At 39.7% G+C, this 24780-nt stretch overlaps 1 protein-coding gene across 4 annotated transcripts in view; it reads right to left on the bottom strand.

Annotated features, from left to right (window-relative positions):
• Positions 1 to 24780, bottom strand: part of LOC124596381 (prominin-like protein) — a 527082-nt gene that overhangs the window by 227098 nt on the left and 275204 nt on the right. For all 4 annotated transcript variants that reach the window (XM_047135497.1, XM_047135496.1, XM_047135495.1 and 1 more), the window contains one exon: positions 8536 to 8656. In XM_047135497.1, coding sequence (XP_046991453.1) covers positions 8536 to 8656 — 121 coding nt within the window. The remainder of the gene's footprint in view (positions 1 to 8535; positions 8657 to 24780) is intronic.

The raw sequence follows: 24780 nt of genomic DNA, 5'->3' as shown, positions 1-24780 counted from the left end.
CAATAAAGCTTCTTGACAACTAAATGGAGCAGAGATATTACAAGTGTTCCTGAATTCCATATGCATTGTATAAAACCTACCACACCGTAGGTGTGAATCAGGAAACATTCAGGTTATCTACTTCCACTAGCATCAGAGTATCAAGTGAGCAGTGATCTCTTTTGAATCCACAATGGCAATGACAGACTGAGATTCTTAGAGTCTAATAAACAAACTAGGGGCGATCACAAAATAATTTCCAAGTCTTTCTTATACTAAGAATGAGAGGTAACATTATGGTTGCTGCTGGTGTGAACCTTTGTCAGTTTAAGGAATGAGATTAAAAGTGCTTCCAAGAAATGGAAAACTGTCTAGTACTCATATGGTATTACGAAGGTTGAGGAAATATTCTTGGTAGGCCTTGTCATAACACGCTGTAATGTAGTCTAATAACTCCAAGTGCACTGTCCAGCACTTACAGAGACGTACAAATCTACGTTCTGAAGTACAAAATGGGCAGTCAAAGGTATCATCATTAGTTTAACTTATCCTTAAGTACTCTGGGCATTGACAGGAATGCAATTACTATGGAGGGCTCTGTAAGATGCCCTCCTAATTTTGTTTTACTTGTGAAACCATTGTTTAGGGTGAGTATATATTTTCATGACTTTCTCTTGTCCATTACACATCTTGGAAGTAGATTTTTTAAAACATTGTAGGATCTAAAATAAAACATGTGGACAACTGAAACACAGCAAACTTTGAAGTAAATTTCTATTTTATGTATCACTAAAATAACAGTAGATGGTTACTCCTCTATCTACCGGCACACTCACAGATTATATTCAGGAAAATAATACTACAGTCACAACATTATTACATGGAAAACATACTTCATTATGAGAAATTGTATATGAAATCAACTTTGTGACTATTGTACTTTAAAACTTCAACACATTTTAATTTTAAAAGGTGGGGTAGAAAGTAATTACATATTCTTTTGAGGTCGTGAACCATATTTTAATCACCTTCAGTCTGTATAGATTTCACATAGACTCTTCTAGGACATTCCAAACAAATCAGACCACCACACTGTTGCCACTAGTATCTTGTCTGACTCTTCAAGTGAGATGTGCAAAAGGCACAGGTTTTTCATGTTTAAAATCATTCTTTCTGTGTTTGAAAGTCATCTTTTATGCACAGTATTATTCTGATGGTGCCACTCAACTCTCATGGCAGTGTTCAAAATAAAATCTAAGCATTATATGAGGCTCAACAAGGTCTCTTGCTAGGTTTCCCATAATGAATGATCTCATCATTATTTCCGCCTTTGGATGATGATGATGATGGCGTAACAAATTCACACCAAAGCATCACCCATGGATGTGGAGAACATGGACAAAGATCATCATTTTGTTTTGCAACTTGATTAATAAGTTACACACCTCTGGTCGACACAGTCCACACCGCCTTTTGTCATATTTTAAAAACACTTAGCCCCAGTCATTGATTACTTAATGGTACATAGAAGAGATTAGTAATGCAGCTTTTGACTTTATGGGCACAGGGGAAACCAGTGTCATGCCTTCCTGTTGTGGGATCTCATCTTTGTTTCTGTTCAGTGTTCCAATGTAAGTGAGACCATTTTTGAATCTTCACTGATTAGTTCTTCTGATGAGTACTGCTTATCACCTACAATATCTCTGCATGCATTTTCAGTATGTTACACCAACCGAAGAACAGCCAGCAAGAGGACACTGTGACCTTTCTCATGCTGTGAAAGAAAGTGACGAACACTGTCTTTTTTAGGATAAATGTACAAATTATAGAAGTAACTTGTATGTGCATCAGACAAGCACTGAATTTTCAAGCCATATTTTGCTGGCTTGCTTGGCATATACCATCCAAATCTATGCCTTCCATGGAAAGGTACACCTATTTCATCAACATACCCTATTTTATCTAGAGAATCAAAGATGATTATTTTCAATAAAACACAGAAACATTTGTGAAATTGCTGCTGACTTGTCTTCTTTCTTTCTTTCTTTGCTCCTGCTCACCTGGGTTGCCAAATCATAATGAAAATAACGAAAACAAAAATTTTTCTTTATTAACATTACAACTGAAAACACCTCTGCCAGTTCCATCGGTTGCAAACAAGCTGTACACCAATTCATTTCCCAATTTGAAAATTGCTGAATACACTAACAGTCGAATTAGTGTCTTGAATTTAATGACTTCAGGAGCTTGTATGCAGGGTAAGCTTACCGAAACAGTGTCGCCCCCCCCCCCCCCCCCCCCCAATACCTTTTGCTATCTGTTGAAGTCCAGGCAGCTGCAAGGTTATGCTTATCACCATGTTCTTATGTTAGTTGGCAGCTGCTGCTTTCTCCATCGAAAACAATTATTCTTACCAAGATGCAACATTCTCCATCATCATCAGTCATCACATCTTCATCACTTTGTTGCTGATCCAAAATGATGTCGCAAGTAATAAATATCTTGAAATCAGGGTCATTATTGCTGTCACCCATGTCTTGATATGAAGACCCACCAAGCCAGGTTTGGACAGCCACTTCTGTCTTTTTCACAACATGTTGCATAAAAGGAGAAGCTTCCCCTGCCATGGAGAAACAGTAAAATTCAACAACACAACATGCCAACACTGTTGTTGTCGCTGTCAGTCCTCTCAAGGCTCAAAAAGAAGAAACAAAGAGCAGCAACACGGCAAAAGTTCTGGCATGTGTTGCTTGTCATACAACAGGAAGGTACACAGAAGAGACCGCTTCACTCCACAGGGGGTGTAAGAAATATCACGAAACAAAAAATCGTGTAATATGAGAGAATGCATAGTACTTGAGGGTTAAGACCCACTTCCTCCTCCCCAAAATCTCTCAATGTCAATGACATGTAAGGCACTGGTGGGAGTGGCAGTAATTCTAACAAAATATTCTACCATTGTCTGTAGAATATCTCTGGGTAGTCAAGATAATCCCATTAGTGATTACAGCCATTTCACAAAACTTCAAAACTCTACCTGAAATAGTTCTCATTCTCTTCCATACTGTCATTTGGTTTTATGGAACATTGTATGGAGGTTCAGGAATGCTTATCATATCTTTTTGCTCTGTTTAGCAGTTCAGTAAGTATTAATAATGACAAGAAAGTCTGCTGCAGACCTGCACTTGAACCTATGCAATAACTGTCACCTGGTCCCTATGTGGAGCGATCTCATGCCACCAAGTGACTTGCTGCACCTTAAGTTGGCCTGAGGAAGAGATGTGCCTGGATCACAATGTATCACATTTTCACTATGGTCCGCATAATTCTAGAAACTACCACAGCATTCAAAAACAGCCATTTGGTTGTACAGCACTCAGTTTGTCTTATTAAACAAACTCTTTGGCAGCAAGCTTTTGGCACATATTCCCTCCTCTCATATACAATCTCAGATGGTAAAGCAATCTGTTCAACGTGTGTTGTTTATAACTTGTCTCTGAATGAAGTCCAGAGAGAGAGAGAGAGAGAGAGAGAGAGAGAGAGAGAGAGAGAAGAGGAGATCTACACTATGCAATACCTATTACAGTAATGAAATGCGTCTCAATCTATGCACATAGAACAAGATGTAACTTCTGCCTTTTTAACAATTTCCAATTCCTGGAGCTGGTGTTTATGCAATCCCATGAGAAATTATGACTATCGTTGTTAAATAAGAGGAGATAAGGATGGGTGTGTTGATTCATTTTACTTTTGATTTTCAAGCAGTTCATTTGGTAGCAGATACACAATGCATACTGTAATTTGTTCCACTAAGGTAATCCTTTCTGTACATGGAATAATATTAGCAGAGGCACATCAAACAATTAAAACATTTCAGCTGTGTACTTAGGCCTACGAGTCTTAAATGTCTCAAGAGCAATGTTCTCGAAACTGATCTGGAACCTATTAATGTTCCACTGTAGTGTGGGTACCATTCTATCACATAAGTTCCTAGTTCCTCCGCTATGGACAGGATGGAAAACAGCAGTATGGACATGACATTTTGAATCATTTGTTGGCTCTTCCATGCAGATATTGAATCAATATCCTCAGTGTCAAAATACTGTATTCATTACCGTATTTACTCGAATCTAAGCCACACTCGAATCTAAGCCACACCTGAAAAATGAGACTCGAAATCAAAGACAAAAAATTTTCCCGAACCTAAACCGCACCTGAAATTTGAGACTCTAAATTCAAGGGGCGAGAAAAGTTTTAGGCCGCACCTCCAAATCGAAACAAAGCTGGTCCACTGTAATATGGGGCACAACTTGGGTCGAATGAATGACGATACAGTAGTTTGGTTCGAGTCGTAAGATTAGCAGTTAAGCTTTACCAGGTAGCCATTTTCAAATGGCTCTGAGCACTATGGGACTCAACTGCTGAGGTCATTAGTCCCCTAGAACTTAGAACTAGTTAAACCTAGCTAACCTAAGGACATCACAAACATCCATGCCCGAGGCAGGATTCGAACCTGCGACCGTAGCAGTCTTGCGGTTCCAGACTGCAGCGCCTTTAACCGCACGGCCACTTCGGCAGGCCAGGTAGCCATTGCTATGCATCAGGCGCTCCATCCGTATTTATACGGGTACCCTTCCTTTTTCACATGCTTCGTCTGGTTTGAATTGATTGCTTATTTTTCTTTGATCTGATAAGCGCCGTTTTCTTTGTTATTGGTGTTTACGTCACTCTAAGCTGAAAAATTCATTACTGTACTGTGTCGTGCATTGTTTGTCGCATTCTGATAGTGCGTGTTTACGGCCTGTCGCCGCTTGCGGCATGGCTTGCTTTTGTGCGTGCGACCGCCATTTACAGTTTTTTTTAAAAAAAAGAGAGGAATCGTCTCATTAGAGAAACAATGGCAAGAGACTGCTATTTGTTGTTACTTACACTGCTGCTTTCTTTGATAATGGTCAACAAGAACCAAATAATAGACTGCGTATTATAGAAGATGTTCTGAATGAGAGTTTAGCAAAAATTTTTCTCCATTTGAAAATCTTTGCAGGCGCTTCTCTAGTACATTACATTCTGCACAGAAATTAGAGTCATCTTAGATTTAAAAATCTAGTCAATTGCTGTGCTTCATTTCTGACGGTATCACTGTTAAGCATAAGAATAATACGAATATAAACATGACATGATATGTATATTCTTCCGCGTTTGCTGTTGTCTGACTCTAGTTTCGTAGTTTATTAGGCAGACAGGATTTAAATGAGATAGCAGCAAACACAAAACAATACATGGCAAAATGTTTATATTCGTATTATTCTTATGGTGAAGAGAATACTGCATGTGATTTACAATTCATAAATGTTCCTGTTAGCAACTAGCAACCATCTCTTCTCACAGGTAGGAAAAAATTCAGAATGTAGAGTTGGCTATATTGACAAGTAGAGTTGGCCATATTGACAAACATCCCAAACAGTCTCACCAGTCGGATTTTTGTAGTACATTGAAATGCTGCTACATTCGAAGATGAACAATATGGAATTTGTATTTACTTCGTTGGATAATGTATGAAAATGCAGTGGTCGAAACTTGGGGCGGAGAAAAAAAGCTCGTCTTCCACCTTTTTTTAAATTTATTTACTGACGCAGAGGATTTGGTGCCAGTATTTACCTTTGTGCCTACAAAGCATGCCTGTTTAGCGCTACATATATTCAATGGCAGAAGTTAGTTGTGGCGGCACCCAGCAACATTTTTCAGAACTTCCGCTTGCTTTGTACTCGATTCTAAGCCGCAGGCGGTTTTTTGGATTACAAAAACCAGAAAAAAAGTGCGGCTTAGATTAGAGTACATACGGTAGTCTGTAGATCAAATGGCTGCTTTGACAGGTAGCCCTGCGTTTAACAGGATGGGAGATGCCTGTGACTGGGCTGGAGTAGGTGGTGGTGGAAGAATTAATGGGAGGTTGAAACCCTGGCAGAGAGTAATTCAGTTGCTCCAGTACTGGGTGGTACTGAGTTATGAGGGGAGCAATCTTTTGTGGCCGAGCTTTTTTGGGTATGCGAGATATGGTAGGTGACTGGAGACTTGAGGCACAGGAGATCTGTTACTGTAGAAGGCTGGAAGGTCAATTTCTGTCTGTGAAGGCCTGTGTACATTGGAATATTCTGACAGGGACCGCATATGACTAGGCTGCATGGAAGGGACTTCTTGGTATGGAAAGAGTGGCTGCTGTCAGAGTGGAGATAATGCTGGTGGTTGGTGCACTTGAAATGGGAAGAGGTACTGATGTAGCTATCCTTATCCATCCATGCTCTATCTGTACTTGCAACCTCTTGCCTCAAGGCTAACATTCCTATAACAGACCCAGATACATGACCTGTCTCATACATCCTTACACCACCACCAACTCCAGTCCCATCAGTGGCCTCCCCTATACTATCAAAGGCAGGGTTACTGATGAAAGAAGACATATGATCCACAAACTAAGCTGCAACTACTGTGCTGCTTTCTATGTGGGCATACGAAAAGTGGCAGCTGGTCCACTCAGTTGCCGAACATGCTGCCCAACACAGTTTGCTTAACTTCTGCTACTGTTTCACAGTCTGTGCTATCTAGATCCTTCCCATTAACACCACCTTTTCTGAAAAGTGCAGGTGGGAACTCTCCTTGCAATATATCCTACATTCCTGTAACCCCCTTGTCCTCAACCTTCACTGGTCCCTGTCCTACACCTACCTATCCCCTTCCCTGCTCCCACTCCAGCACTACACACAGCCTTCTACTCCACCAGCACACTCACTAGTCATCTTTTTTCCCCCCCTTTTTCCATTACCTACTTCTCTCCTTTTCTGCCTCCCGCCTCCAATCTCCCGACTGCACCTAATAGCCCTACCCTGTCCATACCACATACCTCCCACAAACAGTACTACACATTCCCCCACCCCTACACTGTTAGCCCCCCTCCTCTCTGCCACGTCACCTTCTTATGCATACCAGATTGCTGCTCCCATCAGGCACAGTTGCAGTCTGGCCACATCAGCCAGAGATAGTAGTCATGTGTGAGTGAGTCACGTTCGTGAAAACGTGCATGTTTTTTCTACTTTAGAAGAAGGCCTTTTGGCTAAAACCTTAAATGTATAGCAGCCTTTTTATTGTGCCTGTCTGTGACTCACCTCTGTATGGTGAGTGGTAATCTATCCTTTTCACAATTACGATGTTAATCCATCCTGGACGTTTCACTGTTTGAAATTATCTTTTCACACCCACAAACAAACATTGTGAATGATGAAATGTACTGAGTAACAGCCCAACAATACCTCAAACAGCACTTCATTCTGAGTTAGTCACATAATTTTGTATGTGATATACTAAAAGACTGAAAGGTAAAAGGTAACACTGATTTTTTACAAAAGATATATTTTTTATTGAGGGGGAGGGGGAGTTTATCAGTGGCAAGGAGACACTGCAGTGGTCTCAAGGCTGTTGCACATAGCTGTTTACACAAATGTCATGGTAATCTCTCTCTCTCCCTCTCCTTCTCCCTCTCTAAGTGTGTGTGTGTGTGTGTGTGTGTGTGTGTGTGTGTGTGTGTGTGCGTGCGCGCGCAACAGACCACACTGCTATACTCAACAATGATCTCACATTTTCTGTACATTACATTTTCCATATAAACTGTCATTTTCATTAAATAAAGCTAGGTTCTGATTTCTTCTTGCACAACTGTAGGCATCATGATGATAAGTTGGATGCCCAATGCTCTTTTTCTTCTGGGGCTACATGAAATCTGCTGTCTATTAAACACTCATGAAGACTAATGAAGAGCCGATAGTGTGCATTATGGCAACTTCCGAAGCAATATCCACTTTGCCAGGAGCGTTTGAAAGAATGCAACAGTTGCTCCAGTGTCACTGCAGAATGTGCATTCACACAGGGGGGCGTATTTCGAGAACTCTTTGTAACTGTTTCCAAATAAAGGTTATAAAACTTCATCCTGACTTCTCATTTACTTTGGTGCCACAAATACACTGAAAATGTTGCCTTGCATACCTGCTACCACAACAGATCAGATGGCATTTTTTGTCCCTACTCTCTTGGTGGTGCACGATGCTGTTCAATGATATCTAGCACCATACACTAACCAATGCAGACATGGGTTGCTACGTGAAATATGCTTGTTATGACCCATCTAACAGATGTCTCATTTCCTGTATACGTTTCACACACAACCTGTGGAACTGAACACACAACAGATACATAGATTATCTTGTGAACCACACAGATCTCATTTAGATATTTCTACAGATACATTAATTCATGCTATTTCATTTCATTTTCTGTAAGCTTCAATCCACAAAACTCAGTAGCAAAACTACTACATATAGTTTTGTACTATGGTCTATGTGGAGTGTCTGCAAGAAAAATGAATTAATCAACATTAAATGTCATTCTTTAATAGAGGTAAGTAAATAACATCTACATAATTTACGAACTTAAAAAAAGAAAAATCTCATCGGTCAGTTAGAAGGGGAGAAAGATAAGGAATTGTTACGTATTTACATATAACCTCACCAGTTTTGTATTTGTGAAATACAACTGAGAGTCGTCCAATGCAGTATTTAACTTCCTGGGCAAAGCTTTAATTCCATTTTCCATGTACGCATTTGTAACAAATGCACAGACAACACCGAACCTGAAAGCAAGAACTTCATCATCTCTGATCATGATGCACGACCAGCTATATTTAATAACTTACCTCATCACAGTAAAGTGGTATTATGGAAACATTTATGAGTGGTTAATAAAATGACACCAGAAAGTTACAAGACAGTTTTACAAGAAGCTGACTATGGTCATGTGTACAACGTGACAAATGTAAATTCTACATTGAAATGTATTTATATTTGTATTTTTATCAATCCTTAACAGCTGTTTTCTCAAGAAAATAATAAATACAGTATTAACAAATCATAAAAAAGCATTAACAAAAAAAAATACCATGTGAAAGAAGTAGGAAGCTGTATAAAATGGCAGGACAGACAGAGAAGTAGAACTGATTCCAAATTACATGAAAAACTGTGCTGTATTAAGATTATTTTAAAAAATACACTACTACTCTGTAAAATTTCTGCAATTAAGAATTCTGATACCTGAAACACAATTAAATTTACCTGGGTACTGGTTAAAAAAGAAACTGGGAAATAAGCTAAAGGATGTGAGGATTGTATTACAGAAAACAGACAAAAATAGTAGCTAAAAGATGTCAGGTAGCCAACATATACAATAAACACTTCCTGCAGATAGCTCAGAATACGGGTGCAAACAACTGTTGAGACATGGTAACAGAATATATGCTAGAACCAATAGCAATGCCACATACATAGAGCCAAATTATAATTACTCCACACTCTGCTAAAAAAATTTGGAATGTAAGCAAAAATACTTGTGGAGTCTGTAACATCTCAAGTTATTTATTAAAATTTTGTTCATCCCATTTATGGAGTACATCAATATACAGGGTATATTCCAGAAAGACAAATATGGTGTTTATCAGGCCCCTTTACAACAATGCTGGTACGACAGATTTTAATTATTAATGCTCAATCTTGTTAACTACTTTCTCAAAGGTAGTGAAAAAATTATACCTGGAAGAACCACAAGAAGATGCTTACTCAGCTTTAATTTGGATAACAAAAGGGTCTCTCCAAAGAAGGTGCTATTTTTCAGATTATGCAACATTCAAACTAAGGCCAATGGGTAGTTTCTTTGAATTGTCAAAACCACGAGAGTGTGTAATTCACAGTTTTCTTATGTAGAATGTCAAATATCACCATACCAGAGATCCTGCTTGTACCTTGTTTTCATTCCATCTATCCCAATATGAACATCGAATTAAGAAAGAAACTTGGGAAGTGTACACAATGATGCAACAGCTTCAGGCTAGAGAATTATCCCTACAGGTCTACCAAGGAGATCAGTATTGGGTCCACTCTTGATATTGATTAATGATTTTCCATCAAACATGTAAGAAGCAGGAATAGCTCTCTTTGCATTTTCAATACTTGAAAATGTAAATAAAATGTTCCTGAAAATTAATACCTGGTTCTCTGCACATGGGCCTGTGAGCAAACTTAGACAAAAAACAAGTACATGCAATTCCGTATTGCACAGGATCTGACCAAATGATAAGAATAATGGAGGATGCATTAGTTTCTAAATGTTATCCTTGTTCATTTCACTGTTATGGAGTAGTTGTGACGATGTATGTGATACAGTGTGACAGAAAAATAAGACTGTCACCACCAGAAGTATTTTTATTTTTACATTCATATTTTTGTTCATGTTTGCAATGAAAAACCTTCACAAAACTATGAGCCATATTCTAAAATGAGAGTTTTGCTTTTTTCTTCAACCACTAGACAGTACCACAGGTTACTCCAATGTCATGAAGACTACACACACATATATTCCCTTAAATCTACCTGATAACGGAGGCTTAAAAGTCTAATGTGCGTAACTGAAATAAAATAAATTGTAACTGGTAGCAGTAAATTTATCATTTCCACTCAATATCATGTTACTACTTGCAGTTTTACTGTTATTTGAAGTCTGCTGGAGGTTTTTGGATTTGATTTATTGTGAGCTAATTTGGTCCCATGAGCAAGGATCCACCCAGAACCCCACTGTCCTGGGTAAGCCCTATCTAACTGAGGTATGTTTTAAGTGTCCTAGATGTTGACCACTAACCATTTAGACTCAGCATGCATCCACCCCAAGAACACATACCACGCCTTGAGGCTTAGGATCCAGGCAGTTAAGCCCAGATCTTTGTTTCCTGTAGGCTCTGGAAATCAACATACCCTGGAATAAAGTTACAGCCTCTCTCTCTTCTTGATATGTGCAGTTTTCTAGTAAGCTAGTACATAAATTGGTGTAAACTGGCCCACACTACAGCTCTACAAAGATGGATCAGAAGGCGACAAGCACCTACCTTGTTGAAAAATTATGTTATCTGCATGAAAGCATTTGATGCTACACCCCATAGCCTTTCTAAAAAAGACGATTGTCTAATGACAAGGATATTGAGATTGGTTACTATGTTGTCATTTTAGTGCGAAATGGACGGTATATGTAAAAATGTAATACACAACAAAATTAACTTCAAACGGAAGCCAAATCATTATACTTATTTGACAAACGGCTTCTACTCCATACAATTTCTTACTGGTCGCAAGGAATAATGTGAAAGACTATCGTGTAAATGGTCGGTATGTTGTCATATTTTTTGCTGTCAATGAGCAACTAGTTTGACATCATAGTGAGAGAATGCAATTATGATTCATAGAACAGGCAAACAACTAACCATCTTCTTTGAATAACTCGAGGGAATGCTGCCTGGTAATGTCTAAAACCACCATTATCTTGAAAGGTAACCCTTCCTGTCATTTTAAAATATTTTCCCATTTTGTGCCTTGAAAATGACAAGGGGTTACCTATCGAAATATCAGAGGTTTTGACTAACTTACCTGGCCACATTATCATGAATTATTAGAGTGCAGTATGTGCTAGGAAAGGCTTACATTTCACAATTACCTAGTTGCTGCTCACAATTACATAGCGACTTCTCCTTGGGTTGTGTGCAGAAAATTATACTTATGTCAGTTTTAACAAGTGAATGTCAGTATATTTGTTAGGGTACACATTCACAATCAATAAAGCCTATGAAGTTCTCAGACACTATTTATGCAACTGATATGCTGACAAACAAAAACATTTTGCTTAAACCGTCAGTCTTTAAAACTAAAAACTATTATTCATTTTCTTTATTACAAAGCCTACATCATAATAGCATTGTCACTGCTGTCCAAGACTGTGTCTGAACTATACGACCATAAATTTAAGATGATAAGTTCAAGGCTTATATCCCTCTTCACCTCCCTATCAGAGTCATCCTCCTGAAGCTTTTGAGTGTGCAACACACAGTCTGCCCATGTTGAAGGGAACATGTCTATTAGTCCATGCACAACAGTGCATGGCACCAATATGTTCCAAAGAGCTCAGTGCAAAAATGTGCTTTTTTTCAGGCTGTCATATCTAGAGTCCTATGGCTCACAGAAATAGGAGGTCATCTGTTTCAGATAGCCCTTGGCCTAGCGACCTTTTGTGTACCTATCGAATGAACAGGCATACTATTCTTATCCTATAGAAAGCGGTCAAAATTTAAACATTACACACTTCCTCCAGTCCAGGCAACATCAGCAAACTGGATGGTTCTTTTGCATTAGGTGTGAACATTATGCAGCTTACAAAAGCACAATTTGTTCAAGGGCTGTTCCTGTGAAAAGGCCCAAAAAAACTATGATTTTCGGGTATCAAAAGTACCAATTGTGGTGATGGTCACTACTATAATTACTATTCATGGCAAATTGTTGGATTTTTTACCACGTTTCCTTCAGTTGTTGTTCTTGGACAACCTTGAAACTTTATTGAACATCATTATGCATTACTGAGATGCAGAGGTCCAAATTTACTGTACTTACGAATGTAGTATCCGGTCTGAAGTGCATATGTATTTTAAAGGACATAGTGAACATATGGCAATTGTTCTAGGGTCATCAAATGGGTTCTGAGGTCACTAAATTAAGTTTTTAGTCAATATAAGTAATTGGATGGATTAAAAAAATCTAATCATCAAGCAGTGGCAGGAGAGTACAAAAATAAAATGTATCCCAATTTGCTAGCTTTCGGAGCCAATGGCTCCTCCTCCACAGATAAAAGATGGTCATAATTGGCAAGCTTTCGGAGAAGCAGAAGGATTGAAGTGGAAGGAAGAGGGGTGAAGGAAAAGGACTGGAGAGGTCTATGAAATGGGGTAGATTTTGGGAAAGTCACCCAGAACTATGAGTCAGGGGAGACTTGCCTTACGGGATGAGAAGACTGATTGTTGGGACTGCATTGGATGAGATTTGAAAACATGAGAGCTTAAAGGCGGAAGACAGGGTAACATGCAGACAGAGATCACTGCCTAAACATCATGCATGAGTTAATAAGAGTGAAAAGCTAAGTGCATTGTACGTAACAAAGGTGGGGAGGGAGGTGGTGAAACATAGACAGGAAAGACAATGAAATATGTAGAAAATTAAAATGGAGTGCAGCAAAGAGTAGTTACAGTGAAGAAATGCTGACATGGGAGAAATTAACATCAAGTAAGGCCACGTGGGTAGCGAGAACCCAGGACATGTTGTAGTGTTAGTTCCCACATGTAGAGTTCTGAGATACTGGTGTCCGGGGGAAGAATCAAGACGGCACGTGTGATGAAACAGGTGCCGAGCTCACAAATGTCATGTTGCAGAGCCTGCTCCGCAAAAGGATATAGTGAGTTGCAGGATACACCCTCTGCTTAAGCCCATTCATACTAACTGATAATTTAGTGGTAGTCATACCAATGTAGAAGGCCAAACAGTGTTTACATAACAGCCGGTATGATGTGTTGTTTTTCAGGTGGCTCTCCCTTTGATAATATATGTTTTGCCAGTTACAGGGCTGTTATAGGTGGTGGTAGGAGGGTGCATTGGGCAAGGCTTGCAGTGGGGATGTTCACAGGGATAGGAGCCATAGGGTAGGGAGATGGGTGCAGAAGGATCATAGGGTCTGACAAGAATATTGTGGAGATTGGGAGGGTTATGGGAAGCTATTCTAGCTGCAGTGGGCAAAATTTCAGACAGAATGGATCTCATTTCAGGGAATGATTTTAGGAAGTCATGGCCCTGTTGAAGTAGCTGATTAACACATTTCAGACCAGGATAATACTGAGGCACCAATGGTGTGCTCCAAAGTTGTTTCTTGGAGGGATCCGCAGAGCCAGGATTGGATGTGATGGCCCGGGAAATCTGCTTTATAACTAGGCTGGTGGGGTAATTACATGCAGTGAAGGCTGAGGTTAGAATGGATGTGTATTGTTGTAAAGAGTCTGCATCCAAACGAATGTATTTGCCTCGAATGCCAAGGCTGTGTGGCAGGAAATGCTTGACATGGAAAGGACAGCAACTATCAAAATGTACTGTTGTTTGCTGGTAGGTTTAATGTGGACAGAAATGTGTACCTGGCCTTCAGTGAGAACGAGATCAACATCAAGGAAAGTGGAATGGGATTTGGAATAGGACCATGTGAAATTTAATTGGGAGAAGGTATTCAGAGATTCCACAAATTTTAGCAGGTCAGCCTCACCATGAGTCCATATGGTAAAGATGTCATCAATGTATCTAAACCAAACCAGGGGCTGACGACTTACAGATCCCAGGAAAGCCCCCTCCAAGCAACCCCTTGCAAAGGTTGGCATAGGAAGGAGCCATCCTGGTACCCATGGCTGTACCCCTGATCTGTTTGTATGTCTGCCCTTCAAAGGTGAAGTAGTTATTGGTAAGTATAATGTTGATTAAGTTGAGCAGGAAGGATGTCATAGCTTTGGAATCAGGTGGACGGGAATTGAGGAAATGTTCAGCAGAAGAAAGACCATGAACGTGACGGATGTTGGTATAGAGGGAGGTGGTATCAATGGTGACAAGCAACGTGTGTGGGGGAGTGGGACGGGCATGTTCCAGATGATCTAGGAAATGGTTGGTATCTTTGATGTAGAAGGGGAGTCTTTGTATTATGGGTTGCAGGTATTGATCAACTAAGGCAGATATACGTTCTGTGAGTGCTTTGAGGCCAGCAACTATAGGATGGCCAGGATGATTGGGTTTGTGGATCTTACGATGAAGGTAAAAGGTGGAGGTGTGTGGTTTGGGTGGGGTGAGTTCTATGGATTGAGGTGTTAGTCCTTGTGAGGGGCCTGATAATTTAAAGAGGGACTGCAGGTCAGTTTGAATCACAGGTATGGCATCTTGATGGCAGACACTCTATGTAGAGGTGTCAGACAGCTGGCATAGACCTTCACAAACTTTCTCCTTTCGGTCAAGTACTACATTGGTAGATCCTTTGTCTGCTGGGAGGATAATGATGGAGTCATCAGCTTTTAGGGAACATAGAGCCTGAAGTTCTGCAGAGGGAAGGTTAGTGTCATGTTGTAGGGACCTGAGGAAGAGTTGTGAAACGATGCTGCATGTGAGGAATTCTTGGAAGGCTTGTAAGGGGTGATTTTGAGGTAGTGGTGGTGGATCAAGTTGGGATTGTGGTCTGAACTGTTCAAGGTAGGGTTCAATGTCAGGTTTGTTGTTGGAAAGGTTTTGCAATTGGGTTGCAAAGTTATATTTCCACTGGATATTAGGTGTGAGGGAAAGTAGGTCCTTCAACAAAGCAGCGTCATCAAATGCAGGTTTAGGGCTGAAAGTGAGACCCTTAGATAATACAGATACATAATTCAGGAGGGGAGAGTGCTTTCGATGAGAGGTTAAGGACACTGTACTGTTGTGACTGGTTCTTGGGATTATGGGTTATTCTTGGTCAGGGAGATAGTGGTGAAGGCTGTGGGATGTTAAGGATGCTGGCCAAGCACAGATTTGTAGGTGAGGAGCGATGGCTGATGCTAGGGCTGTTTCAGTAGCTGCAGAGGGACAGGAAGGGAAGCACCGCTGTTGAGATAGTTTAGGAGAAGGGTGGGAAAGCTTTTTGAAGTGAAGTCTGGAATGTTGTTGCAGTCGGAAGTTGGATTGGCAGATGATGCCATTCAAGGAAACATGAGTGGCACATAACTGCAGGATTTTGTGGAAGGAGAGAAGTCTGGTAGCGTGAAAATTGGCTGATGAGGCATGTAGGTCACAGATCAGCTAGGTAATAACAAGAGATTGATGTATTTGAAACTGTAGAAGAGCCTGGTGTAGGGTAAGATTGCATCCAGAAGCAGGGGCTTTCAGTGTTAGGCCTTTTGGACCAACTCCAAGAGACAGGCAGATTTCAAGAAAGAGAACGTGGAACCTTAGTTTTGATACTGCAAAATCATGTTTTTGAAAATAACACATCATATGAGATGGGATTCATCGTGGGATTCATCATGAAAACTATCTCATGTTACATCCTTATATCAGTTCTTTTCAAAAACATTCTGTCTGAAATTTTGACCACTACACCTAGAATAGTTTCCCATCGCCCTCCCAATCTCCGCAATATTCTCGTGAGACCCCATGTTCCTTTTGCACCCATCTCCCTACCCTATGGCTACCCCTGTGACCATCGCCACTGTAAGATTTGCCCTATGCACCCTCCTACCACTACCTATAACAGTCCTGTAACTGGCAAAACATATACTATCAAAGGGAGAGCCACCTGAAAACAACACATCATATACCAGCTATTATGTAAGCACTGTTCGGCCATCTACATCGGTGTGACTACAACCAAATTATCAATTAGGACAAATGGGCATAGGCACAGGGTGTATACGGGCAACTTGCAATATCGTCTGTTTCACCACACGTGCCATCAGTATTCTTCCCCCAGACACCAGTATCTCACAACTCTGCAGGGGGCCTTAATTTACGTTAATTTCTTCTGTCTCGGCATTTCTTCACTGTAACTACTCTTTGCTTCACTCCATTTTAGTTTTCTACATCTTTCATTGTCTTTCCTGTCTATTTTTCACCACCCCCCTCCCACCTCTGTTACGTACAATGCACTTAGCTTTTCCCTCTTATTAACTCATGCAAGAGGTTTAAGCAGTAATCTCTGTCTGCATATTGCCTTATCTTCCACCTTTAAGCTCTCAGATTTTCAAATCTCATCCAACGTAGTCTCCAACAATCAGTCTTTCCTTCTCATCCCATACGTTAGTCTCCCATGAGCCGCAGTTCTGGGTGCCTTTTCCAAAATCTGCCCCATTTCCTAGAACTCTCCAGTCCTTTTCCTTCACCCCCCTTCCTTTCACTTCAACCCTTCTGCCTTAAGGAGGAGCTACTGGCTCTAAAAGCTTCCCAATTACAACTGGTTTTTATATGTGTATTCTGCCGCCGCTTTATGAGTAATTTTTTACCTATCCAATTAAATAGTTAAATCAGAAACTGAGCATTCTTAATGAATTGCAATCAATGAGCAAGGTAGCCACAAAAAACATAAAGCAGGCAATTTTGTGTTAAGCTTATATTATGCATACTTATTTGTTGTTTACGTGTGTTAAAGTATATAAATGTGTCAGAGTATATAAATAAACTGTCGAAGTTAACTTACTTATAAAATTGGTTTTATAAAAGTAGCACACACTGCTGTAGCAGGAAAAAATAGTAAACCTGCAGAAAAATGCTCCTGTTTGAGTAAAAGAATGCAGACATGTTATTCTTCAAAAGACTGACAGATCAATGGGGAACTAGCTGCCTCTGCCCTCATTCTGCCTTCCTCACCAAATATGTTGGTATGTGAACACATTCATATGTTTCTGTGCTTAAACAAAGTAGCAGACAGTGATGGTGGAAAAGAGAGGACACAGTGCCAGTGCGGAAAAGAGAGGAGACAGTAATGGTGGGAGAGAATAAGTGACAGTGAAAGAGGAAGAGAGATAGATGAACACAATAATAGTGGGAGACGAGGAGAGAGAGGATATTGAAGGTCAGTGAGACAAAGTGGCAGTAAAAAAGAAAGAGATATTGGTGGAGGTAGAAGCAGTGGCATTAAAATAAAGAGGAGGCAGTGAAAGTGAGAAACAAAGATGAGTGGAGACCATACATAGGCCTGGGGAATCTGCACCCTCATAGACTGGCTAACTTTTAACATGTAGGTATAGGGGACGGCACATTTTGAACTGAAATTTTAAACATGTGCATATACGGGATAAAATAAGTTGGACCATCTAGAATTTTTGAGCTGCCAAGGTGTGGTGGAGACAGTGACAGTTGGAAAGACAGACACAAAAAAAACAGCGTATAAGTGAGAGAGGAGACACTGGCAGTGGGATGTACTGTAAATCAGTAGGAGAAAAAGAAGAAAGTAGAAGAGAGACATATATAGAAAGCAGTAATGAGAGGGTAATGCTAACTACAAAGGTTTAACTGCAAAGAAAGACTGGGCAAAAGGATTTAGAATGGTGTGTGTGACAAGAGGAAGAATACATTCGCATGCCGAAACTTTTGGTGAGGAAGGTGGAGTGAGGAGTGAGACAGGTGGTTCCCCACTTCTCAGTCAGATTCTTTTAAGGAGAAACATGTTTGCCTACCCCCCCCCACCCACCCACCCACCCACCCACCCACTCTGCCCTACCACTCCAATAGGAGAATTTTTCAGTTAGCTTCTTCATGCTCAAGCATCTGTTATTTCTAATGTTCTGATCTTTTCTGCAACATAACCTTTATAATCCGCACCAAAGTCAGGGTGTATATGTGGACGAGGAAAAAAAATTCCCTGATTTTTCCCAGATTTCCCGGTTAAAAATAACTTTCTCCCAGATGAAAATGCACTTTTTCCATGTTAAGTAACAGCATACTTTTCCTCAAAACTGTAAAACTTGTCAATCCTTTCAATTGTTGTGGTTTTATACACCGGCGTAGAATTTCCCGGCACTTTAGAAAATGAAACTCACGGGGAAAAAACAAGTTTTGGAAAGATGTCTGATGTGCTGCAACATGTACACTGCACATTTTCATATTATGAAACTATAAATTCGAATTCCACCAAACACCATATGTTACTTTCCGAAGGATTGAGATCAAGATTGCGGTGTTCTTTCATAAGCCAGTCATAGCTCATGTCACGTGATCTCATCAGCAGATGACAGCGGATATTCAGAGCATAGGACACGTGATGTAGTCAGCCAATAGCAACATCACTGTTAAGTAGTGCGAACACATAAATAACAAAAGCTAATGGTTTAAATTAATACACACAGTGTCACTATAAGAAAAGCTTTCACGTATAATATTGGTCTCCAAGATTAATAAGCTGCAAGAGAAGCTAAGCTTTCACACATAATGTTGCTCTTCTTTGCGCGTATCACACAAATGTGCCAGTAAAATTTTTAACGACATAAATGCCTGATGATCTGGGCTCCAAAATATTCTAAATGGTCATCCTCAAAGAACTGATTTTTGTAGGAGAGTCAAACGCTCTGTGATTTAAAAAATTCTTCGGACAGTCGTGCACAGAGTTCATCTTGCCTAAAAGTAAATTTACTTTGAAAGTAATGCTTTTCAAACAACCATTCGATACGTGCTAAACAATGAAAACGTTAACTTGAAATGCACTGAACAGTGGAAACTAGCCAATAGTTAGGAATTAAACACTTCGTTTCAAATAAATTGACTGCCTAAGCAGAAAAGATTAACAAAGGTCAAATTTCTTTAACATACCGACAAAAAATAACTTCATCATTCTGCAAGGCGATTAACGCTTGACTGTCAGAAAGGTGGAAACAAAATAAAATCTGAAACTAACAACATTTTTAGCCTTCCGTAATTATGTGAATGTATTTTAATTCCCTTGATAGCTCCCAGCCACAGAAATCCGTTTTGTTTTCATTTGATGTGAGAGCAATAAAGGAAGAGGAAACAGCAAAATCACTTAACGTAAACACGGGTCATGTGGAGACTACCACCTACCCACTACAACTCTGATTGCTCTGTGCATCAGGTCCGTATCTACGATATTTCCGAACCAAGGCAATATTAGATACTGACGCTCTCCCTCCCTTGAGCGTTTGAGATAGGACGCCAAAAATTTAAAAAATTGACTTTTCAAAAATATCTTCACTTTGTAGCGCACATCTTTCTGAAGATTCTGATACATAAAAAATATATGTTGGAGGGAACGTAAGACATGTTATTTGGTCTTAAGAGTGCGAAAGTGCAGTGCCACGCCTCTTCACACAGTGTTCTTCCATCGCATGTCTCTGTATTTTGCTCTGTGGAATTCAAACGTGTAATATTTTGTAATGGCTGCCATCAAACTATATTCAGGCCAGTGGAAATTAAAATGTCCTGTGGCACCTCTCCTACTCCCAGTCACCCATTTTGATATCCTGTCCCTCTTTAAAAAAATCTCGCAATTAATACTGGATGGGATTATTTGTAAGTGGAAGAACAAGAACTCTTCAGAAAATTTGCAGTCTTTACTTTCTATTAGCGAATAACTTGCTGCTTTGTGTGACATAAAATTAAATATAGGATACATAAAACGATTAAAGACAAGAGACAAGCAAGACAGTACACATTTCTTAATTCCTTACAAGTTCTAGCTTTTCTCTCTCTCTCTCTCTCTCTCTCTCTCTCTCTCTCTCTCTCTCTAATCTTACCACAGCTTATGTGGCGTACCTTCCTTTCTGGGAAAGAATCTATTACCTCTTCAAAGTTCGTCAATGTTTTGCTACATGAAAAAATGAAATGTCATTGTCTAATACTAGAAAAGCTGTTAATACAAATTGTAGCCAAGACTGGTGTGATTTCTCGAGCTGCTTACATGTATTTTGTCACTGTCTGCTAGGTAAAACGAAATAGGCCTGCCTAATATTGCAGCAATTGTTACACACACCAAATACATGAGACTGTTTTGGCACAAATGGTCATTTTTATAACACGACAGAATAGAATTCACGAAGTACCAATATCAAATGCCTATTAGGCCTATTACAAGCAAAAAGTTTTATATTAGCAAATAGTTTCACATTTCATTCATACTCTCTAGCTTCTGAAGCATGAGATCGAATAGTAGTAGTACGAAATTTTTATATAAATTTGGAATTGTCATATTCTTCCATAATCTGTGAGAGTCTCCGTTCCTTCTCCTTCCTCATTCTAACAAACAATCTTGTCATCACTAATTCTGTAACTATTTCTGCCAGTGTAAAAACTTATTCTCTGGTTAACTTCACTATCCCTGCCACAATCACCTGTCTAGTTATCCCGCATTTATTCTCCGGTTAGGCGTTATTACGTGTTCGGACAATGCGTTTTCTGCACTACTCCCAGAATAGAAATTTAGCGGATGCTACCCAGGACTGTATAAATGGCCCTCAGTAGTGCAGCGGTCTGGCCAAAAATTTTCTGTCAAAATTTCATTTTCTTGGATACACGCAGAACACAATACGTAATCTCTGTTGCCTGTTATTCCTGTTAGTCATTTATTTCCACTCTGTTAGTCTGAATCTATGGAATTCGCTAGTAATTATAACAACGCTGATCATTTGCAAACCCAGTCAAACACATCAACAGCGATTGGCATTCACCTGTTTGGCTTTATTCCTCTCAGCTCGTATAGACCCGTCTCCCGTTTGTCTGCAGGAAAGTTCACTCCTAGATGCGACGGGGATTCCCCTGGCAGAGACATCACATACATTACGCACGTATTCAAAAATCAACTTATGATTCATTCAGAAATCAGCTTAGAATTTGTTCAAAAATCAACAGGGATGCGTTCAAAATCATATGAGTAATCAATAGACCGACGTCCGCTGTATTCTAGGCGCTTTGTTGTGAAACACTGTCCTTTTTGTCAATAATATGAATTCCCCCCCCCCCCCCCCCCCAAATCATGAAATTGCCGTCCGCGGCAGATACCCCGGTATGCCCCTGCCCCCTAGTTCCGGGCGGGTTGTGCATATGTCAATCTTGCTGCTTAGGTGCACCTTTCCGGATAGCACCTGGCTGCTTGCTGCTATTGTTTATACAGCTAACTGCCATACTTTTGTAGCCAAAAGTGGGAGAAGGTACTACTCATACGAGACTCAACTGCACATGCACATAAGCTCGCTCGTATTCGCTCAAATGAATCTAATGTAAACTGTTGTGACGTCGTGCCCATCGGAGGCAATTTGTTGTTATGAAACACTGCATAGTCTTCCTAAGGAATTTGACACATTTTGCTGTTGGCAGACGCTTGTATGAGCAATGTGTTTTGTTGTTGTATGTGGTGCATTTCCTTTGCCACTTGAGTTTTATTTTCGTTTTTTTTTCTTTCTCTTGTTAGTTTTTTATTGCTGCAGTATTATTCTGCAGCAGCGAGGTACATTAATATTTTGTGTTAGACTATTGGTTCTTACCAGTCAAAGATACAAAAATTTAACTAAAAACTAAAGCAATGACAAATTCCCGGAACTGTAAAAAAATTCCCAAAACTGTAAAAAAAATTCCCAAAACTGTAAAAAAAATTCCCAAAACTGTAAAAAAAATTCCCAAAACTGTAAAAAAAATTCCCAAAACTGTAAAAAAATTCCCAAAACTGTAAAAAAATTCCCAAAACTGTAAAAAAATTCCCGTGTTTTTCCTGGTTTTCTCCCGGATGAAAAAATTCCCGGGTTTTTCCCGGATCTCCCGGCTGAAAATTAATTCATTTGGATTTTACTGACACTGGTATGGACATACATGGAAAATATTATGACCACAGTCACATGCAAGAAAATGAAGTTTGTAGGTTTTGTCACACAACTTGTACAAATTAAGGAGCTGCAGGTGTTCAGCATGAGTTTGACTTCTAATGCGTGGAATGTTTTTATTTCTAACCATCTGCCAATAAAGTAGGGTGGAAGACCACCTGCCTGCCTTATTTGCCTTGGTGCACACACACGATGTAGCTAAAGGTCTTATTCCCAGCATCCTTCTAGTCCATCACGCCTACAGTATTGGAGGGGTCACCTGCTCCGTGCTGTGAATTACACTTTCTACATATGGGAACAGGATTCCACCCGACCTTGTTATGCATGTGACAGTAGCTGGGGTAGATTTCCACCCAACCTTGTCAATGTTTTGTGCTATTTTGGTGTATACCATAATGGCTCACAAAACTGTATTCATGACTCCAGAAGAAGTTTTAGAGGAGCTGCAAAGGAAAATGGTGACGGATTCTGATGATGAGGATGAAGACAACTTTGATGAATCTTGTTCAAATATCAGATGGTGTATTATCTAACGCAGAGGCCATTGATCATTAATTCAAACTCGAGGAGAGATTCTTTCACAAAAGAGGATGGCTACCTGAAGACAATGGCGAAGAAGCTAGATATTTTACACTGGGGAAAGTCTTGGAAACAATACGGACCAACGCACCTCTGAAGTCTAAATCCGCCAAAAGTCTACAAAAAATACAGTAACAACCTAGATATTTTATGCTGGGGAAAGATATAGAAACAATATGGACCAACATATGTCTAAAGCCTAAATATCCAAAACGCATTCACCTACGGGTATCGCTAAAGGCATGACAGATGAGGGAGAACTATTTTACTTTGTAAATGAAAAAATGATTGATACATTGGCGAACTACACAAACCAGGAAATACACCACTTAGGGTAAACGCCATTCTATGCCATCTGAATACTTGACTGTAGATGAAACATTACTTAGCTTCAGAGGAGGATGTACTTCCAAAATGTTTATGCCAAAAAAAAAGTAGCAAGTATGGCTTAAAAATTGTCATCCTATGCGCCAAAAGAACATTTTACTTTTTTGATGGAATGTCTTATGTCGGGAAGGAACCAAAGAAAAAAAGAACCAGTAAGACTCTTCTATCCAATAAAATATGTCTTACAGCCCTGTGGATCTGTAAAAAACACGAACAGAAATATCACCACAGACAATTGGTTTTAAACGTGTGAACTGGCCCACGAGTTAATTCAAATGAAATTTGTACCAGTCAGCATGTCACACAAAAATGAACTGCAGATACCACCAGAAATGATAAACTACACGAATGCACCTATGTCATCTTGTTTTCTCTACAATTCCGATAAAATGCTTGTTTCTTTTACACCAAACAAATATACAAATGGTGTTTTTTATCATCCATGCACAATTTACAGGGAATAGATGTGTACCCACGAAAACCTCAACAAATCAAATTCTACAATATCACAAAATGTGGAATGGATGTTTTCAACAAACTGTGTCATGATAAGAGCACCAAACGTAAAACTCCGAGACGGTCACTCCAGTATTTTTATGGAGTTCTGGATGCTGCTAGTGTGAATGCATCTCTATTTTCAAAAACTGAATCGCCCCCATACACATGGTTTCTGTAGTAGGGAAAGTTGCCAGGGGCACGCCGCCAATGCATGGGGTAGATGCAGGCACCAAATATGCAGGGACTCCACGAGGCACCCCAGCTATGGCTAAGTAAAACTTTCAGTGCCTTTTAATCAAATGATAAATTTAGAAATGGCATAATTCACGTAGGGGCATTATGAAGCAAAATGTATATATGATACAAAGATGAGCAAAATGCATTATTTCAATACACACACATATACTGGCGCAAGTATAATTGTCCAATGGGCCTGTAGTTCAGTTGCATTGCATATCAGTTCCTTACAGACCATATCACATTGACTGACCTTTTTTTTTTTGTCATTGCTGCCAATGCCACAGACCTACCAGTTGTAGCACCCCACTTCTGTGGCAAAATTAATTGTAACACTGTCGTGTTGCGTTCCTTGCTACTAATGATTATAGCATCTGAATAGGAATATATTTATAATACATGTAGACAAGTCTGTTATTTCTGTGTGAAATCTATACCATATCAGTCTATCAGTGCAAGTCAAGCTTCATGTCGAGCAGTGCTCTAATATGGTTTGACATTGCTGAGCCTGGATTACATCAGCATCTCATCACGCATATCTTTTCTTATAGGTTACAAGTGCCCCTCTAATTACGCCCTTCACCCCCAGCAATCTCTTGTGCCACTTTTACTGACACATGAAGGAATCCTTGTCTTTTTTATTTTATTTTTTAATACTATTATACCAAAATGATTACAGCATATGTTACATCACTTATCCTCCTAAAAACAAGCCATGGCCGTCACTGTAATTTAGTTAGGTGCAAAAAAGAGCAAATTTGTCTTCCAGTGGTGACAAATCATGGGTGTATGCATCTTGCACTGATCAGCTGTCGTGGTATAAATTGTAC

The sequence above is a fragment of the Schistocerca americana genome, chromosome 2, assembly GCF_021461395.2.
Source record: "Schistocerca americana isolate TAMUIC-IGC-003095 chromosome 2, iqSchAmer2.1, whole genome shotgun sequence".
Classification (NCBI taxonomy): domain Eukaryota; kingdom Metazoa; phylum Arthropoda; class Insecta; order Orthoptera; family Acrididae; genus Schistocerca; species Schistocerca americana.
The sequence above is the reverse complement of the archived record's forward strand: the minus strand, read 5'-3'. Positions and strand labels throughout refer to the sequence as shown.